We start from the raw sequence: 17,055 nt of genomic DNA, 5'->3' as shown, positions 1-17,055 counted from the left end.
AAGCCAAGTGGAAAGTCATTCGCCACTTCTGGGAATCGCACCAGCACAGTTTGATTCCTGACGGGCCTCACTGGAATATGGGGTCATGATGTGTGTGGTTTTAGAGAAGTTCAGAGAAGTAAGAACTCCAAGAATACGACAACAAAGACACAACTATGCAAGGTGGATTAGTTATTATTAGTGGAGGAAAGACTATTAGAATATCGATGCTAATTCGAGTAGACAAGAAACTTTGTGTGTGATTAACAACTTTGATTTTTGAAAATACAAAGCACATCAAACGCACAAACAACTGCAACAACAGGGCAGCACACTGTCAATAATGAAGTTTTGCTTTTTTTTTGTAGCCGTAAGACCTGTAGAAGCAGGCACATCTTTTGGCATCTTCGCCTTTATTGATAGGACAGCTGTAGACTGGAAGGAAAGGTTGGAAAGAGTGGGCAAATGACATGCAACAAAGGGCCACGAGTCGCAGTCAAACCAGGGCAGCTGCAAAGGACTCTGCCTATATGGGGCACACACTCTACCAAGTGAGGTAGAGGGTGCCCCAGAGACGGGATTTCTGGCACAACTTCCCCTATTTCTAAGGTGCATAGATAAGGAAAAGAGGTCGAAACACCAGCAACACTTGTAGTATATAGATCAACTTTATTGCTATACCTTGTTGCAAGACCTACATGTTTTGGCTTGTGGCTGAAATCTTGCAATAAAGTTGTTCTTTAAACTACAAGTGATCAGAAAATATTGTAGGTCCTAATAACTCCCAACAGCATTAACTTAAAGAGGTAACAAATAGGAGCTTGGCGCCACCTAGCGTCAGTGGTGTTGTGTTGCATTGTTGCAACGACCAAATTGACCGTGGGGATCAGAGATAATCAATAAAATGGGCTGTAAAGCCACCAGTATACATCTATGTATATGTAGAATGAGAAGGTGTGTGGACACTAAATAAATGAGTAAAGAGACCGAGCAACAATTATCAGATTTATCTGAAGAAAAAACAAATAGTAATGCAAATAATTATATCAGAATGCACAGTACCAGTACAAACAGCTCACAGTAAATGATACCAATATGTACAGTATCAGTACAAACAACAGTAGACACAGTGGAATTATACCAATATGAACATGTCAACAGTCCCCATTCTAGAATAAACTACCGTATGGAAACGACGCGGCCGGTTGGAGCTCAAATTGAATGGAAAACAAAGTTCAGTGTTCACTTAGCTGGACGTAACTTAGCTGGGCGATGTCCGTCGATAGCTGCCTCCGTGAGAAGGGAGCAGAAGGAAGGGAGGGGGGTATCACAGTCCGAGGGCTGCCGTAGAATGGCAACGAGGATGTCAGCCGATCAACACTTGCTACCCGGTCCCTGGCTGCGGCGATTTGCGATGCTGGCCGGCTAAGAATTAACTAGCAGCCAGTACAGTACAGTCCTCTCTCATCTAGCTAACATTTAGTCGTGTTACTTACTGATCCATTAGAAAGAAAGCTAGCTGGACATTGGTTTTGAAGCCTCTTTGGTCACGGAGCTCCCTCCATCTCTTGAACGCCTGACTGAGGTTTACTCTTGTTTTTCCTCTTCTTTTATCACTCTCCTTTTTGCTTCCTCAGGCAGAGGAGCTCGTTTTCTTTTGCTAGGCCGTTTTTCTCTTGTCTCCAAACTTTATCCGTCTGCCATTGTGCTCGTGACTCAACTATCTCGTGCCCAACTCCTCATAAGGACCCGTTTGACGCGTATCCTGCCGTAAAGCAGATTTTTCCTGAAATTTCGGCACTGGTGGCAGAAGCTTATTGCAAAGCCACTAAGTAACCTATGTAAAGTAAATAAAGTCCAAGAATCTCTGATCACTGATCATACCCAAAACATACGCATCAACATAAATGGATCTTTTCCTTTCTAGTCGTCCAACCACTCAAAGAGCTTTAACACTATATGTCACATTCATCCATTCATACACTGGTGGCTGAGGCTGCCACACAAGCTGTCACCTGCTACTCAGTTTAAACACACTGGCAGACCAATGGCACAGACATCAGGAGCAATTTGGGGTTCAGTATCTTGCCCAAGGATACTCTGACATGCAGACTAAAGGAGCTGGGGATCAAATGGCTAACTTTCTAATTAGTGGATGATCCATCCTACGTCCTGAACCATAGCCGCCCCTACACTTAGGACTAGTCACTTGTTTCATGTGAAAACATTTGATAGGTGTGGCACTGTAAATCGTGTCAAGTGTATGAGCTGATACACAAGAGTTCTAGAGGTGCTGCTTAGATCAATGCTGTGGAGTTCCTGTCCCATACCTTTTCTACTGTCTGTGTCTTAAAGATAGACAAGAGTATTTGTGTTGATAAGTACTTGTGTTTAAGTACAAACATATCTCTTTTGAAGACTATTCTCATCTGATTAGTGACACTGTGAAAGTGCCAATGTACTTTAAAATTGGAGTTTATGATGAATCAAGATAGACATCTAGATAGACAGACACGTTCTCATGCAGTCCTTTCCAATGCTCTCCATAGGTAAGTGTTTTAATATTACACATTTAACCGGAAAGAACAAGTAACAGTTGCCTGTACCTTTGGAAATGCCTTTGTTCAACCTTAAAAGCACTATCAATACAAAGAAAACCAAGGGGGAAGTGCTGGATGTGGAGTGAAGCGTTGATGAGATGTTTGTGTGTGCAGGTAGGGGTGTAAGAAAGAGATTATTAGTATTCACAATCAGGTGGAAAAAGTAGAAGCTCCATCCATGTGAAACTAAGATATGCAAGAGATTTTGCAGCTTGTGTGTGTGTGTGTGTGTGTGTGTGTGTGTCTGAGAGCAAGAGGGAGAGAGAAATGAAGAGCGACATCTCTCAGTGAGAACCAGCAGAAAGAGAGAGATTTGTAAAAGATTTTCCACTCCAGCAGGGAGGCAGAGAGAAAAATGAGAAAGAGGGAAGAGGAAAGAGAAACAGTGATCATGTTCAGTGGCAGTCCATTAGCGCAGCTACTAATGGATGTAGTGAAAAGGTGAATTAAAAGGGCAACAATTGGGTAAGTGGTCTTTTTGCCCCAAGGTGGCTCTTTTAGTGAAAAATCAGGAAAAGAAATTTTGTTTGAAATGGAATTGCAGTTTATATTCAAGCCAAACATCAGTGTTGAAGAGGTCTCCCATTCATTTTGCTGCAAAGGGATATTAATAGCATGTTCTTAAAGTTGCGTCACTGCAGTGTTCCCAGCTGACTTTTTGTTAGTGAAAAAGCACAGTCTGCTCTGATTGGTCAGCGATTCTAATTGGTTTGGTTCCATCATGACCGTATGACATAATCTGGCAACTTTTGGAGCTAGTGCTAGCTATTTTCATTCGAACGGAATTGGTAACACTGGTCTCAGCACCGTCATTGCATCATCATCCACAGAATGACTGCGAGTCAAGAATAGCGGTACTTTCTACAATGGCTATCTCCAGTAAAAGCTTCTAAACACAATTGGACATGTTCCAGCAGGAATATGATCCAAAATCAGGGAGAAATTAACAACTTGTTCAACTGAGTTAACATGTTTCCCTAATATTAGCATGTAGCTAAATGTAGCAGTGTAGGCTATGTAATGTAAACACTCGAAGTAGCATGCCCAAAGCAGGTGAACATGTAAGGACATGACGTCATTTCTTAGCCAAAGTAGAAAATAAATGTTGGAAAACAGCAGAGATGGGGGACTCGAGTCACATGACTTGACTGGAGTCAGACTCAAGTCGCAAATATGATGACTTGAGACTTGCTTTACTAACTTTTTTTTTTTTTTTTTTTAAATTTGTTTATTTTTAAAAATGGGACAGAACATATTAATGAACATTAACAATGTAAATATGTAAGAGATTGTAGCCAGGCGGCTAATTTCCATCCCTTGTCCCTTTAGCAGGTAGGTGTTCAGGGAGTTGATAAAGGACTCGACTTGACTTTATTCATGACTTGAGACTTGACTTTGACTTCAGACAGATGACTCGAAAGGACTTGGCTTTAATTCAATATTAAAGGCACGCTAAGCACTGCTGGGCGTCACTTCTGTTTACGTTCAACAATGTTATCAAACACAATGGACCTAGCTCGCCCCCTCGTCCTCCGTGACTCTGTCATGAACGAGCAATAGCTGCTAGTTAACCTGGATTACACACCTGTTCAAGGGATAGTGTACCCAACATGAAAATTCACCCATTATCTACTCACCCTCATGCCGATGGAGGCTCAGGTGAAGTCTTAGAGTCCGAACAACACTTGCGGAGATCCAAGGGGAGAGGAGGTAGCAACACAGCTCCACTTAATGGAGGTTTATGGCGCCCCAGATTCAAACATCCAAAAACACATAATTGAAACCACAAAATATCTCCATACTGCTTGTCCGTAGTGATTCAAGTGTCCTGAAGCCCCGACATAAAAAGGTGTTTTGAAAAATGTCATTTGAACTTTGTTTTTAGCCTCATTGTAGCCTGTAGCTCTAACTGCCTCTCTGGGCACTGTGTTCATGTGTGCGCACTTGCCCGAGACCTGGGCACTGTGTTCATGTGTGTGTGCTTGCTTTCGCTGGTCTTGCTGGTTGGTGCAGCCTGGACCCAAATGTTTTTGTTGCCATTTGCGGAGCCTGGGCAGCCTACAGAGACCGGACTTTTTCACAGCATATTCAGAGGACATGTAGCTAGCGGATTGTGAGGAGATGTTTGCTGTATGTGACATATGACTTGACTTGTGACTTGCTTGACCTGAGCAATGACTCGACTTGACTTGCTTGATTCTCACCACAACTAACTGGGGACTTTCTTAAGACTTGAAGGTAAAGACTTGAGACTTGCTTGTGACTTGCACATGTGTGACTTTCCTCCATGTCTGGAAAATGGTCTGAAGTCGAGGTTTTTGCTCGCAGGGATTATTTTTATATACGTTTACCTTATTATTTGAAACTTTTGCCACATTTAATATGAACATCCAACACTGTAAGATTATACGTCAGAAAATAAGGAAAAGCAAAATAGGTCCCCTTTAAATACATAGACATTGTAGATGTGCAGCATTGGCATGATTTCTCAGTTTATAAATGAGAGATATAATCCAAACTCAACTCAATGAGCAGTGACTTCTTTGCAAGAGTAGAGAACGCACTTTACTAGAATATTAGAGGAGTCTTTATGACTTGTAAGGAGCAGCTTACTGTCCAACATTTGAATGTGCATTAAACTCTTGGTGCACTGTCAGTTGATTAAAATTAGATATACTACTGTGATTTCTCCCTCTGTGTGTTCAGGACTCCACACTCGCAGGGTTTCGTGTCCCAAAGGATCATGGTGTGATCTATATCAGCCACTCTGTACACCGCGACCCAGAGGTGTTCCAGCAGCCAGACGACTTCCTGCCGGAGAGATGGAGCGGAAGGTGAGGATCTTAGATTTGTCCTTAAGTCTGTCTGTTCATTAAGCTTAGATGTCTTTACAGGAATGGACTTATGCTTCCTCCTTATAGTAAAGAGATTTAAAGTTAGTTTATATAAGAAGAAGATGAATATGACGCAGAACATACACAAGCTGTAATTTTAAAGTGAGGTTTATTGCAAATGCCCCAAAGACAAGAAGAGCAATACACATAAAAAATTTTCACCTGCCACTTTATCTGTTCAACTGCTGGTTAACGCAAATAGCTAATCAGCCAATCACATGCCAGCAACTCAGTGCATTCAGGCATGTAGACATGGTCAAGACGATCTGCTGAAGTTCAAACCGAGCATCAGAATGGGGGAGAAAGGTGATTTAAATGACTTTGAATGTGGCATGGTTGTTGGTGCCAGATGGGCTGGTCTGTCAGAAACTGCTGATCTGTTGAGATTTTCACACACAACCATCTCTAGGGTTTACAGAGGATGGTCCCAGAAAGAGAAAATATCCAGTGAGCAGCAGTTCTCTGGGTGAAAATGCCTTGTTGATGCCAGAGGTCAGAGGAGAATGGCCAGACTGGTTCAAGATGATAGAAAGGCAACAGGAAGTCAAATAACCACTGGTTACAACCAAGGTCTGCAGAAGACCATCTCTGAACCAACAACACGTCCAACCTTGAAGCAGATGGGCTACAGCAGCAGAAGACCACACCAGGTGCCACTCTTGTCAGCTAACAACAGGAAACTGAGGCTACAGTTCACACAGGCTCACCAAAACTGGACAATAGCAGATTGGAAAAACGTTGCCTGGTCTGATGAGTCTGGATTTCTGCTGCCACATTCAGATGGTAGGCTCAGAATTTGGCGTCATGGATCCATCCTGCCTTGTATCAACGGTTCAGGCTGCTGGTGGTGGTGTAATGGTGTGGGGGATATTTTCTTGGCACACTTTGGGCCCCTTAGTACCAACTGAGCATGGTTTAAACACCACAGCCTACCTGAGTATTGTTGCTGACCGTGTCCATCCCTTTATGACCACAGTGTACCCATCTTCTGATGGCTACTTCCAGCAGGATAACGCACCATGTCACAAAGCTCAGATCATCTCAAACTGGTTTCTTGAACATGACAATGAGTTCACTGTACTCCAATGGCCTCCACAGTCACCAGATCTCAATCCAATAGAGCACCTTTGGGATGAGGTGGAACGAGAGATTCACATCATGGATGTGCAGCCGACAAATCTGCAGCAACTGTGTGATGCTATTAGCGTCGCACGGTATACTGTTACCAACGGTAGACCGCGGTACTTAAACACCACCGTACATATGATACCATAATGTTGGAGTACCGCAGTACTACAGTGCCTCACGTACCACTAGGGTGAGTGCACGTGCTGAACAATAACGGTGCACGCTGGCCACCTGGCACTCAATATGCTGCTGCAGTGGTTTGTTTTCCAGTGACATTTCAGGTATTAGCTGAGCTATTGAGTATCTTTAAGCAGTGAACGTTATTATTTATTTAGGCTGTTTTTTACTTGTAGGTTAGATTTGTTTATATATGCTACAGTGATTTGTTTTCCACAGAGCTCTACGCTGCGAGCATTTTACTCGCATTTGTGACTAAAAATTGTTTTGTGCGAGCAAAAGAAATCGTTTAGGAGCACGCTGTGTGAGTACAGATTTCAACCAGCAGCAGAAAAGAAAGGCGAATCCTGCCGGTTGTGGGTTGAACGGGGGGTCACTGACAGGAATACGTATTCCTGTCAAATACGGTGGCCATAGTGCTCCGCGGCGCAAGATAACAGCTTACCGGCGACCGAGAAGCCCACCTCCAGGTCCAGTAAGTCTTCGTCGGTGTCATGACTGCCCAGAAATACCTGAACAGCCGAGCTGTGGCGGCACACAGGTATGTGACGTGTCAGAGGAGAAACAAGCCTCTCACATTACTCTTTGTGGCAGGTAACGGTCCACAAACCTCACCGCACTTTAGGGACTGTTCTTATCTTATCAGAGAAGGAAGGCGGCTGGTTGATTTTTATTTTATTTATTTGTGTTATTTTGATCCCCCCTTTGTTAATCACTTATTGATGCTGTTTTTGGAGTATGAATAAGTCAATAAGTAATTTATTCCATTGAAATATTATTGATGTATTATAGAAAAGTGATTTATCTTTTTTTCATTTTTGCCGTGGTATCGTGATACTTTCACTGGTATCGTACTGTGGGTCCCAAATTTGGTACCGTGACAACACTAGATGCTAACATGTCAATACGGACCAAAATCTCTGAGGAATGTTTCCAGCACCTTGTTGAATCTATGCCACCAAGAATTAAGGCAGCTCTGAAGGCAAAGGGGGTCCAACCTGGTACTAACAAGGTGTACCTAATAAAGTGGCCAGTGAGTGTTGCTGTATCCCACACATGGGAATACTTTGCTATAAACATCAAGCAACGTCAGTGAACACACAAGGAAAACAAATGATCCTCCCTCTCTGTGGGTATTGTAACACCATACAGTACAATACAAATCAATGTAGCTCCACCACAAACTGCGGTCTATAAAATTAGCATACACATTGAAACAACTCCTTTCTGTGTCACTTTGTCAGCAATCATTAATTTGTTTTAACTGCATGACGTTATTACAATCAGTTATTACATGTAAAGCGGCTTCTATCATTCACTGAGTCACAGCAAGTCAAAAACTTTGCAGCACTAAATAAATTAAGATTTGTGTCCTTTAGAAAGAACGCCTGCTTCTGTCTAGAGCTGCCATTTCGCTTAGATAATCAACAATCACGAAAGAAGCCTAAAATATCAGAGAGGAGGCAGAAAGACCAATTCGTGCACCCACAGGAGCAGAAAATAGACAGAATGATATTCAAGAAATGATGATTCTTTAGTGAGTGGTTCAACTTCTTCTCAAAACTGAAAAAAGCAGCTTTTTTTGTATTATTGATGCAGCTGCCTCACCTACACATCTAAATCACTCAGCAGAATGAAAGACATTCATAAAACAGGATAAAATGAACTGAGGAAATACAACAGGGTACATCCTGGAAAGCATTGAACTTTCCACACAGAGGAAATAGCTTTTCAAGGAAATAATGCTGTGACGTCAAATTGAGATTGAGATTTTTCTTTTTCATTTGTCATCATGATGAAGCTTCTTTTTTCAATGGACTTTCTCATTTACCGTCTCTGGGAACTGACTGACTTTCATTATAAGTGGCCTATCTTTAAAGGCTGATGATGTCTGCAGTGTGTGCAGCTCTGTCCACGCACCCTACCTGCCACTTACTGTGGTTCACACATGCACGCTGAGACATGCACACATGCACACACACACAAACACACTGACCATTAGAAGGAGTAAGAGGGAGGAAGCTTTCAACACCCTGACACATTAAGGGTCGAGGAAACGCGTCACAAAAGCCATTTTCACAAAATCCGGAAAGTAAAAAGAAGATTCTGTGTTTTTATCAATGTCCATTACGGTACGTAGTTTTTCTTGTCTTTTTTTTAATGGATAACATTTAAAGAGAAAAGGAAATAATCTGGAGAAAAGAAAAACAGACAGGAGAATAGAGAAATGGGTGAATTTGTATTGATGGATGGAAGGATGGAAAACCGGTAATGGACAGATTTCCCTTAAGATGGATGATTTCTGTAGGAGTAAGTGTTGAGGAAATGAGGAAGGACGGAAATTACAACAACCCTTGCCAGCTGATAATAGTAGCTCTCCAGCTAAGAATGGTAACGCTAAAAGACAGCAGCCATGTGACTGTCTGAAATAATACCACTTGTGGTATTGCAGAAAAAAAAATCCCTGCAACCCCTATAAGCATTTTTCCCATAGACCCCTCTATAAATCAGACATCTTAAAAATTGTTGACTGAACACCTTGGACTGCATACAGTGTTGATTACAGCTCTTCCCATAATTAGTTTTTGAAATTTGGAGGTTTTATATTTTTGAAACTTTCCTTGAGCCAAGAAAAGCGTTTTAAAATCTGTGACGCACATATTAAGTAGGCGGATTATTCCCAAATTAAGCTTGAAAGGTATAAACTTTCTGGTGTACGCATCAGGCAAGCAGCTGTCACTGGACTGAATAGGCGCCATCTTGGGGTTCCAGTATTCAGATCTAATAATACGTCCATGGTAGACGGCAGAGGCATACACACAGTTACATCATGTCTCCAGATTACTGCTCTAAACAAACTGCTTAATAACGCAATGTGAACGGATGCTGTGTAGTTAGTCGCACCAACATTAAATCCAAAAACTCCAGCCTCCAGTTTGTTGCCTCTGTTCTTGTGATAGCCATGACTGGAAGCAGGTTATGTGTCTGTCCGTACGTAAATCCCATTCTTGTAACGTAGTATTTCAAGAACGCATTGAGGGAATTTTCTGCAAATTGGACACAAATGTCCACTTGGACTCAAGAATGAACTGATTAGAATTTGGTGATCGAAGGTCAAAGGTCATTGTGACCACACAGAACATGTTTTTGACCATAACGCAAGAATTCATCAGGGCTGCCACTGACGAAACATTTTCCAAGTCAACCAATTGTCATCATTTAGGGCCATTGGTTGACTAGTCACCCGCATGTTTACAATATTAATTTAATTATTAAATTATATATTTTGGGCAGGGCAACACAACCGTACTAATGAACCTTCATTAATGTAGGCCTATATTTTATCTACAAGTGCACATCACACAATGAGAGAGCTGCCTGTTAATGACACTGTCGACAAAGCAGTAATGATTGTGCTAAGTGGCTAATGGGCATGTAGCTACTTCCATGTTTCAGATGATACGTCATGTTTGTAGTCGACTAGGGCTGCCACGATTAGTTGACTAATCCATGACTAATCGACTATTAAAATAATCGGTGACTATTTTAGTAGTCGACTAATCAGTTTGAGTTATTTTTCATAGAAAAGTACTATAAAAGTACCCCAAAATACTCTTACTGCAGCTTCTTACGTTCAGATATTGGCAGCTTTACACAATCTCCTGTGACAGTGAACTAAAACCCTTTGGCGTGAGTATGAAACAAGACATTAGATGACGTAATTTTGGGGTTTGGGCGAGACAGACCGACATTTTTCAATATTTAACACATTTTTTGATGAAATAATTAGTCTACTAATCGAAGAAATAATCGACAGATTAGTCGACAGTGAAAATAATCGTTAGTGGCAGCCCTATTGTCGGCCAATGAAGATGAGTTTACATATCACCTTGGGTTCGTCCTTCACCTTCTCAAAATGATCCCACACTTTGGATTTCCTGCCCGACATGTTATTAACTAGCCTGTGGAATAACCGCAGGTACCAGCCCTGGAAATTAACGTGACTGTCTGACTGCTGAGTGTGGCCACTTCCTGTGTCTGTCCTTTTGTCCTTTCATAAGGTTTTGATTTATTTTGACAAGGCACAGCTCCCAACAGAGTTTCACCTTTTTTTTGTTTTTTTGTTTTTTTCTGCGACTAAGCGACCAATGAAATCTGGTCGACTAACGTTTGGTCGACTATTAGGGGAAGGCCCCAGAATTCATACACTAATTATGAAAAAATTTCACACGAATGTCTAATGGAATATAATAATGAAGTAATGACACTTGATAACCAAAAGGTCAACTTGACTGTGACATCATAATGTTCTGCAAAAATATATTATTCAACGTCATATCTCAAGAACAGTAGGGGAACATTTGGTCAGATAATGAATTGGCGACACTAATCTGGGTTTCACAATTAAAAACTGTGCTGATTGAGTAGATCTTCTGTGCGTGGGAAGGCGCACAACCGCAAAGCATTCATTTTAGTTATAAATATACTCTCATTTGAATGTGAAGCCAGCAACACGTTCCTAAATAGTTGGGACAGGTGCCTGTTTACCCGCTGTGATACCTGCCATACACAACTGACTAGCCCTTAGTTTAGTTTAGGTGTGTGGACTGCAGCTTGCTTTATGATTCTGTAAAAAATCACAATGGATAACGCCACATATACATTCGCCTACATTGTTGCCATAGAAACTGATGCAGATCATTAACAATCCCTGAGCACATAAATCTGACATGATCACTTTTACATATACTGTATAGCTCAGACAAACAGATTTGAGGGGGTAAATACAACATGAACACAACACAGATACACAAAGAAACAGTTAAAGATGGCTCTCACTGTGCCACCAGCTCTAGTATAATAAAACCTGCTCTGACTCCTTCACCAATTCATTCTCAAAGTCAATCATTCATCCACTTCCTCCATTCACCTGTTTTTTCTCATTCATGCTTCGCCTTCATTCAGGCGACAGAGCGGGGGGGGGGAATCTATGAATGTATGTATGTAGGTAGCTGCTGCCATGGAAACGGGTCACCTGACACCGTCTTTACCAATAGGGATTCCCTGTGTGTGTGTGTGTGTGTGTGTGTGTGTGTGTGTGTGCGCAGGGTGGGGGAGAATGATGCCCTGTGGAGAGGGATGGTATACAGAAAAATGAGTCAGAGAAGATCCTATCCGGCTTCTTTTTTTTTTTTTCCTTTTTTTTGTTTTTGTCTATGTGTGTGTGTGTGTGTGTGTGTGTCTCCCAGAACAAAAAGGGGGGTGATTCCTCTGTAAGGAAATGTTCTCTTCTAGTTTGGGGCTTCCCTCTTATCAGTTAAATATAACCACCGTTATGAAACCCCTTTTAGCGGAACTGACAGTTTAAATCAGTGAAGACAAATAAAAGGCACAGACGCACAAGCACACACATGTTTAGCAGCATCTGTTTAAGCAGTTTACTCGTTCCCTTTTTGTTGCTGCTGCGAGCATGATCATAAAACCGACAATTTTTCAAGGTCAAGCATTTATTCATTTTTACCTCCTACAATGAGGTCTTTATGGTCAAACCATTAATTCACTAAAAAGGAAATACTACAGCATATGACTTTTCCTATAATGGCAAAGAGATAAAATAAATTCAAACTAGATTCTTGGAGTTAAAAGAAGAAAATAAATAAACTATTGTAGTTATGAAATATATTTTTTGATGATCTACTTATAAATAACACCATGTTAACTTAGCAGTGGTTGCTTAAATCACCTGAAGTGGACATAAAAGCAACAGAACACTCAATGAAAGAAATCTATGAATGAACAGACAGTTAGCTGCTGCCATGGTAACTGTCCACCTCATACCAGTTTTTACCAATGGGGATTCCCTGTATGCTGTTCAAGTGTGTGCATCCTACAAGATAGGATAGGGTTAAAGAATGAGTCAGAGGAGATTTTCCTTACTTGAGACAAAATTATAGATACATGGTTAATTAATTGCCCTCAAGGGGGAAATTCTTTCCACAGCAGGAGCATATATAGCATACATAAGTAAGACATGTAGACCTATTAAAGTGATTTAAAAAGATCGTTTTAAAAAGAACAAAACATAAAATGTACGTGTCTTAAATTTAGTCCATAGCTTGTTCAAGGTCTGAGACATTCAGACTTAAAGCGTTCTAATGTAACAGGGTCAGTTATACACCAGTAATATGTGTAATAAAGTCAAATGTACATTTGTAATATAAAGTATTATAATTACACAAAATTTGTTTCAGTTGTTATTACACAACATGCTTAGGCCTCCATTGTGAATATGTGGAATGTTTGTCTCGCGCCTTGCCTCTCCCCTTTTGCTGTTGTACTCCATGGGAGAGGTTGCGACATTGCTCTCGTAGTAATTTCCATGTTATAGCGCTGTTAAGTTATGTTCATAAGTTCATTTTCCAGCCCAAACTTAATGTATGATATGCTAACATATTCCTGTGTCACTTAATTTGTGTAGGAGCTCCAGTTATATGGTCGTAATTGATGGAGGATTTTGTTTTTACCTCTTGCTGACAGGAATAAACGGAGATCACCTCCAAAGAAATCCATGCTCTGGGCTTCTTCATATCAATACAACACTAGAGTCCACCAGTTACACTAACACTTAAAGTATAAATCCGGTAATACATTTTTCTTACAGTGAGCAAATCCCACAAGACTCAAACCCACAAAGAATTGACACGACTGACAAGTATTGTCTGTAGAAAGCCCTGACGTACACTATCTTATTCAACATGCCATGCAGTAGATCTCCATTGTTTCCAAAAACTATTAAATTCACCCGACAGACATGGACGGCAAGTATGTAAAAATGCTAATTAATTTATTAATATTTTGTTTAATATGGTTTTCCCAAATTAAAAGGTAAAAGCCGCTTTGAAAAAGGGCTGGAAGCAGATCTACTTTTTCTCCCTCGTGGAGAAATTCCTGATCTGGCCTCTGCCCCGCCATACCCACCACTAGTGATGGCCAGATGAAGCCTCATGAAGCATTTTCTTTATTTTCTGAGGCCACGAGATGGCGCTTTTTGTTTAAAACAAAAAGGTTTAAAACACACTGAATTGCAATTCTTTTAGATTCTCTCTTTAAACCAAGAGTGCCATCTAGTGGGCTCAGAAAATAAAGAAAATGCTTCATGAGGCTTCATGAGGCCATCACTACCCACCACCGCTGCTAGCTCTAGGTTTCACTCTTTGCTTTCTCCAGTGCTGGCACAGCACCACCAGGGCTAGACTGGTGACCAGTGAAAGAGCAGTGCATAGCAAGATGGCTGGCGTTAGCATTAGAGGAAACACTGGATTCAGCCATACATGTTTGAGCCTCATCAGACTCCGTCAGAATTGGCAGCTAGACAAGTTATAATAGAATTAGAATAGTAAGCGTAGTAAGCAGATTTTAATTGTTTATGTTGTTTGTTAGCTTGTTAGCTTGTGACTGCCGTTGGCTTGTCAAACATAAAATAATATCTGCTACAGTGTTATAGTGTTGTGACAATGGTCCAGCTTACATCCAAAAACTGCACACTCTGCCACGTTTGCTTTCAAAACTTTAATGATGCTAATGCATTCTCACTTCTCTTTCGGTGTTGTGCATGGATGTATTATCAGATCTGGATACCAGACCCCAAGATGGCGCCTAATCAGTCAAAAGCTCAGCTGGCACATTTGCCAAAAACATTTCCAGCTACCAGGCTAACCTCCAGGGTATGCAGCCCACTTTATATGTGTAGCCATGTTTCTCCCACGAGCCCCACCCACAAATTCCCATTCGGCTCTTAGGCTTAACATTGTAATGACGTCCTAGATTTTTAAATCACTTTTCTCGGTGGAAAAGTTTTTTTAGTATCTATAGAGGAATGTTTTATGAATACAAGGTTTACGTGGATCAAAAATTCATAATAGAAAGTCATAATTGACCTTGTTTGCAGTTTGAGGTGTCCTGTCAACAGTTTTGTAGACGTCTGTTTTATAATGGTGGTTCATGGGTAAAATGCTTTTTGGGCTGCTGGGGATTTTTTTGCTGCAATACCGTGAGTGGCCACTGGGAAAAATTGGAAGCAGCAGCTTTCCTGAGGACGTGGTGTTGCATTGAAGTTGGTTCCTCTGTCAGTATGTCTTAGACAGGGATTGGCTTTCATATTAATGACGTACCTAACCTAGCTTGCCAGGTGTACATTTCGATCTCAGATTTTAGGGAAGTGTCCAGATGTCGCCTTCTTTAGTAGAGGATCATGTTAACACCTCTCTAGTGACAAACTCTGCACAAATGCATGTCCGTTAATCAAGGTCAGACATTTAAGGGGACACAAACAGAAGAAAAGCACATTTTTAGGTGGACTAGGGCTTTAAGCATTCGCCATACTGTTGCACTGGGTGACATGATCCTTCATTACAATGAACATGAGCACTGCAGTTTATTTTGAGTTAATCCCACACACACCAGGCTGCTGCCAGAAATACTCAGTAGCACACTACATCTTCCACTCCCCAACAAACGCACCATTTACTCGCGTTATAGTGTCGTTTACTAAAAACTACAGTGCCCAGCTGTTTGGGGAAATTGTTTAGCCTTTTTTGAAAATGAAACTATATGGTGTATGTGTTTTTTTTTAAAGATTATATCTTCAGTAGGAACCGTTTGGCTTTGGGCTGAGAGGTAATTGTATGTGTGAGACTCATGCATGTGTATGCTAGTATGTGTCTTAATTGCGGCTTGAACTAGTGAATTTCCCTCAGGATGTAACCGTCTTTCTGTCTGTCTGTGTGTTTGCTGTATTTACTCTTCAAACCCTCTATTTATCTTCCGGTCTGTTTCTCTTTCCTCCTACCTGCCTCTTTCTCTGCTTCTCCATCTGTCAGTCTTCCTGGAGACTCTTTTCCTGTCTGCCTTGATAGTTGCCTGGCTCCTTTCCTTGCCACCTGGCTGTTTTATTTAATGACTGCAGTCCTGTTACATAACAAGCCCACCTACAATAACTTTAACCACATTATCTGTGTGCGCGCGTGTGTGTGTTTCTGTGTGATAATTGCTTATATTGCGGCTGTGTGTGTGTCCCAGTGCATAATGTATCGTCAGTCCATGTGTTTGTGTGCTTTTCCAGTTGGAAGCAAATAGTTGAGCTGGAGAGTTAACATCCTATCAGCCAAACACCCACACAGGCTCCGGCCGTAGATAAATGAATCGGAAACGCTACCAAACACAGATAAGAATCTGAGCTACTGCAGCGGCCTGTGTTGCTAGTTTTACTAGATAAATGTGACGACAGGGAGTTTCCTTCTTGTCTGCTAAAAATGCTGAGGAACATCAGTTTTCATTTGAGTGGAAATTATCAGCAGATCTTAAGATTGCCATTGCTAGATAATTACTGTTAAGGCGTTTCTCCATTTCAGTAAATCAACTGCTGTATGAATGCTGAAGTCCCTAAAGATAACTTCAGGTCTGTGTGTCACAGTCTGTGTATTAATGGACAAATATACACATAGGTATTATTCTGGGTGTACTCAGTTCATTCTAACCACAGGTTTTATAGTAGATTAGATGCTTTGGTGACACTTAGTCACAAAATGGAATTTCCAGTGTTGAATTGTTTGAAACATCTTGCTTTGAAGCTTCTGAACGACACCAGGACCTGATGCAATCACACAGCTTGCATTTACCATTGATGTTTTAGATCACTGAAACATTTTCTGTTATCAGACTCCACTGGAAAAACTTGATAAATGTCAGTGTGATGCACCCATGTTCAGCAGTTTATCCATGAGAATATAAAGACAGAAAATAAACCACTAAACCACAACATGCACCTAGAAGTAATGTTCCTTTTTGATTTGTTTAACTGTTCCAGTGCTGAAAAAAAAATTGCAAGAAATTATTAAAAAGAGCAAATTCTAAACACAAAAATTCATTTTAAAAAAGGAAAGGAAAGAAGTGAAAAACAGACAAACAAACAAGGAAATAACCTGGAAAAAGGGGATAAAAATGATAATAATTCGTATTTTTTAAAATATTTTTTTAAATAATTTATTGTGTTATTTTTCTCAAGTCTTTAAAAGAAATCGCACCAATTTGAAGAAAAGTGATGTCACTCCAGGTTTCAAAGGGTTAAAGGAATACTTCCCCACTGAAATAATCATTTGTATATTGATTACTCACCTCATGTTAAATTGAATTCATGAAGAAGACTGAACGAAGAACCCTAAAACAGAGAAAATTCTGGAGTAACTTAATTCATAGGGTTTAACATCAGTAAAACTATG

At 40.8% G+C, this 17,055-nt stretch overlaps 1 protein-coding gene across 2 annotated transcripts in view; it reads left to right on the top strand.

The window, feature by feature from the left end:
- The window catches only part of LOC125878587 (putative cytochrome P450 120), a 44,874-nt gene that overhangs the window by 15,353 nt on the left and 12,466 nt on the right, over positions 1-17,055 (top strand). For both annotated transcript variants that reach the window (XM_049559881.1, XM_049559880.1), the window contains exon 9: positions 5,286-5,413. In XM_049559881.1, the coding sequence (XP_049415838.1) occupies positions 5,286-5,413 (128 nt within the window). The remainder of the gene's footprint in view (positions 1-5,285; positions 5,414-17,055) is intronic.

Source organism: Epinephelus fuscoguttatus, linkage group LG18 (genome assembly GCF_011397635.1).
Source record: "Epinephelus fuscoguttatus linkage group LG18, E.fuscoguttatus.final_Chr_v1".
Classification (NCBI taxonomy): domain Eukaryota; kingdom Metazoa; phylum Chordata; class Actinopteri; order Perciformes; family Serranidae; genus Epinephelus; species Epinephelus fuscoguttatus.
Note: the sequence above shows the minus strand (reverse complement) of the source record. Positions and strands in the feature narration are given on the sequence as shown.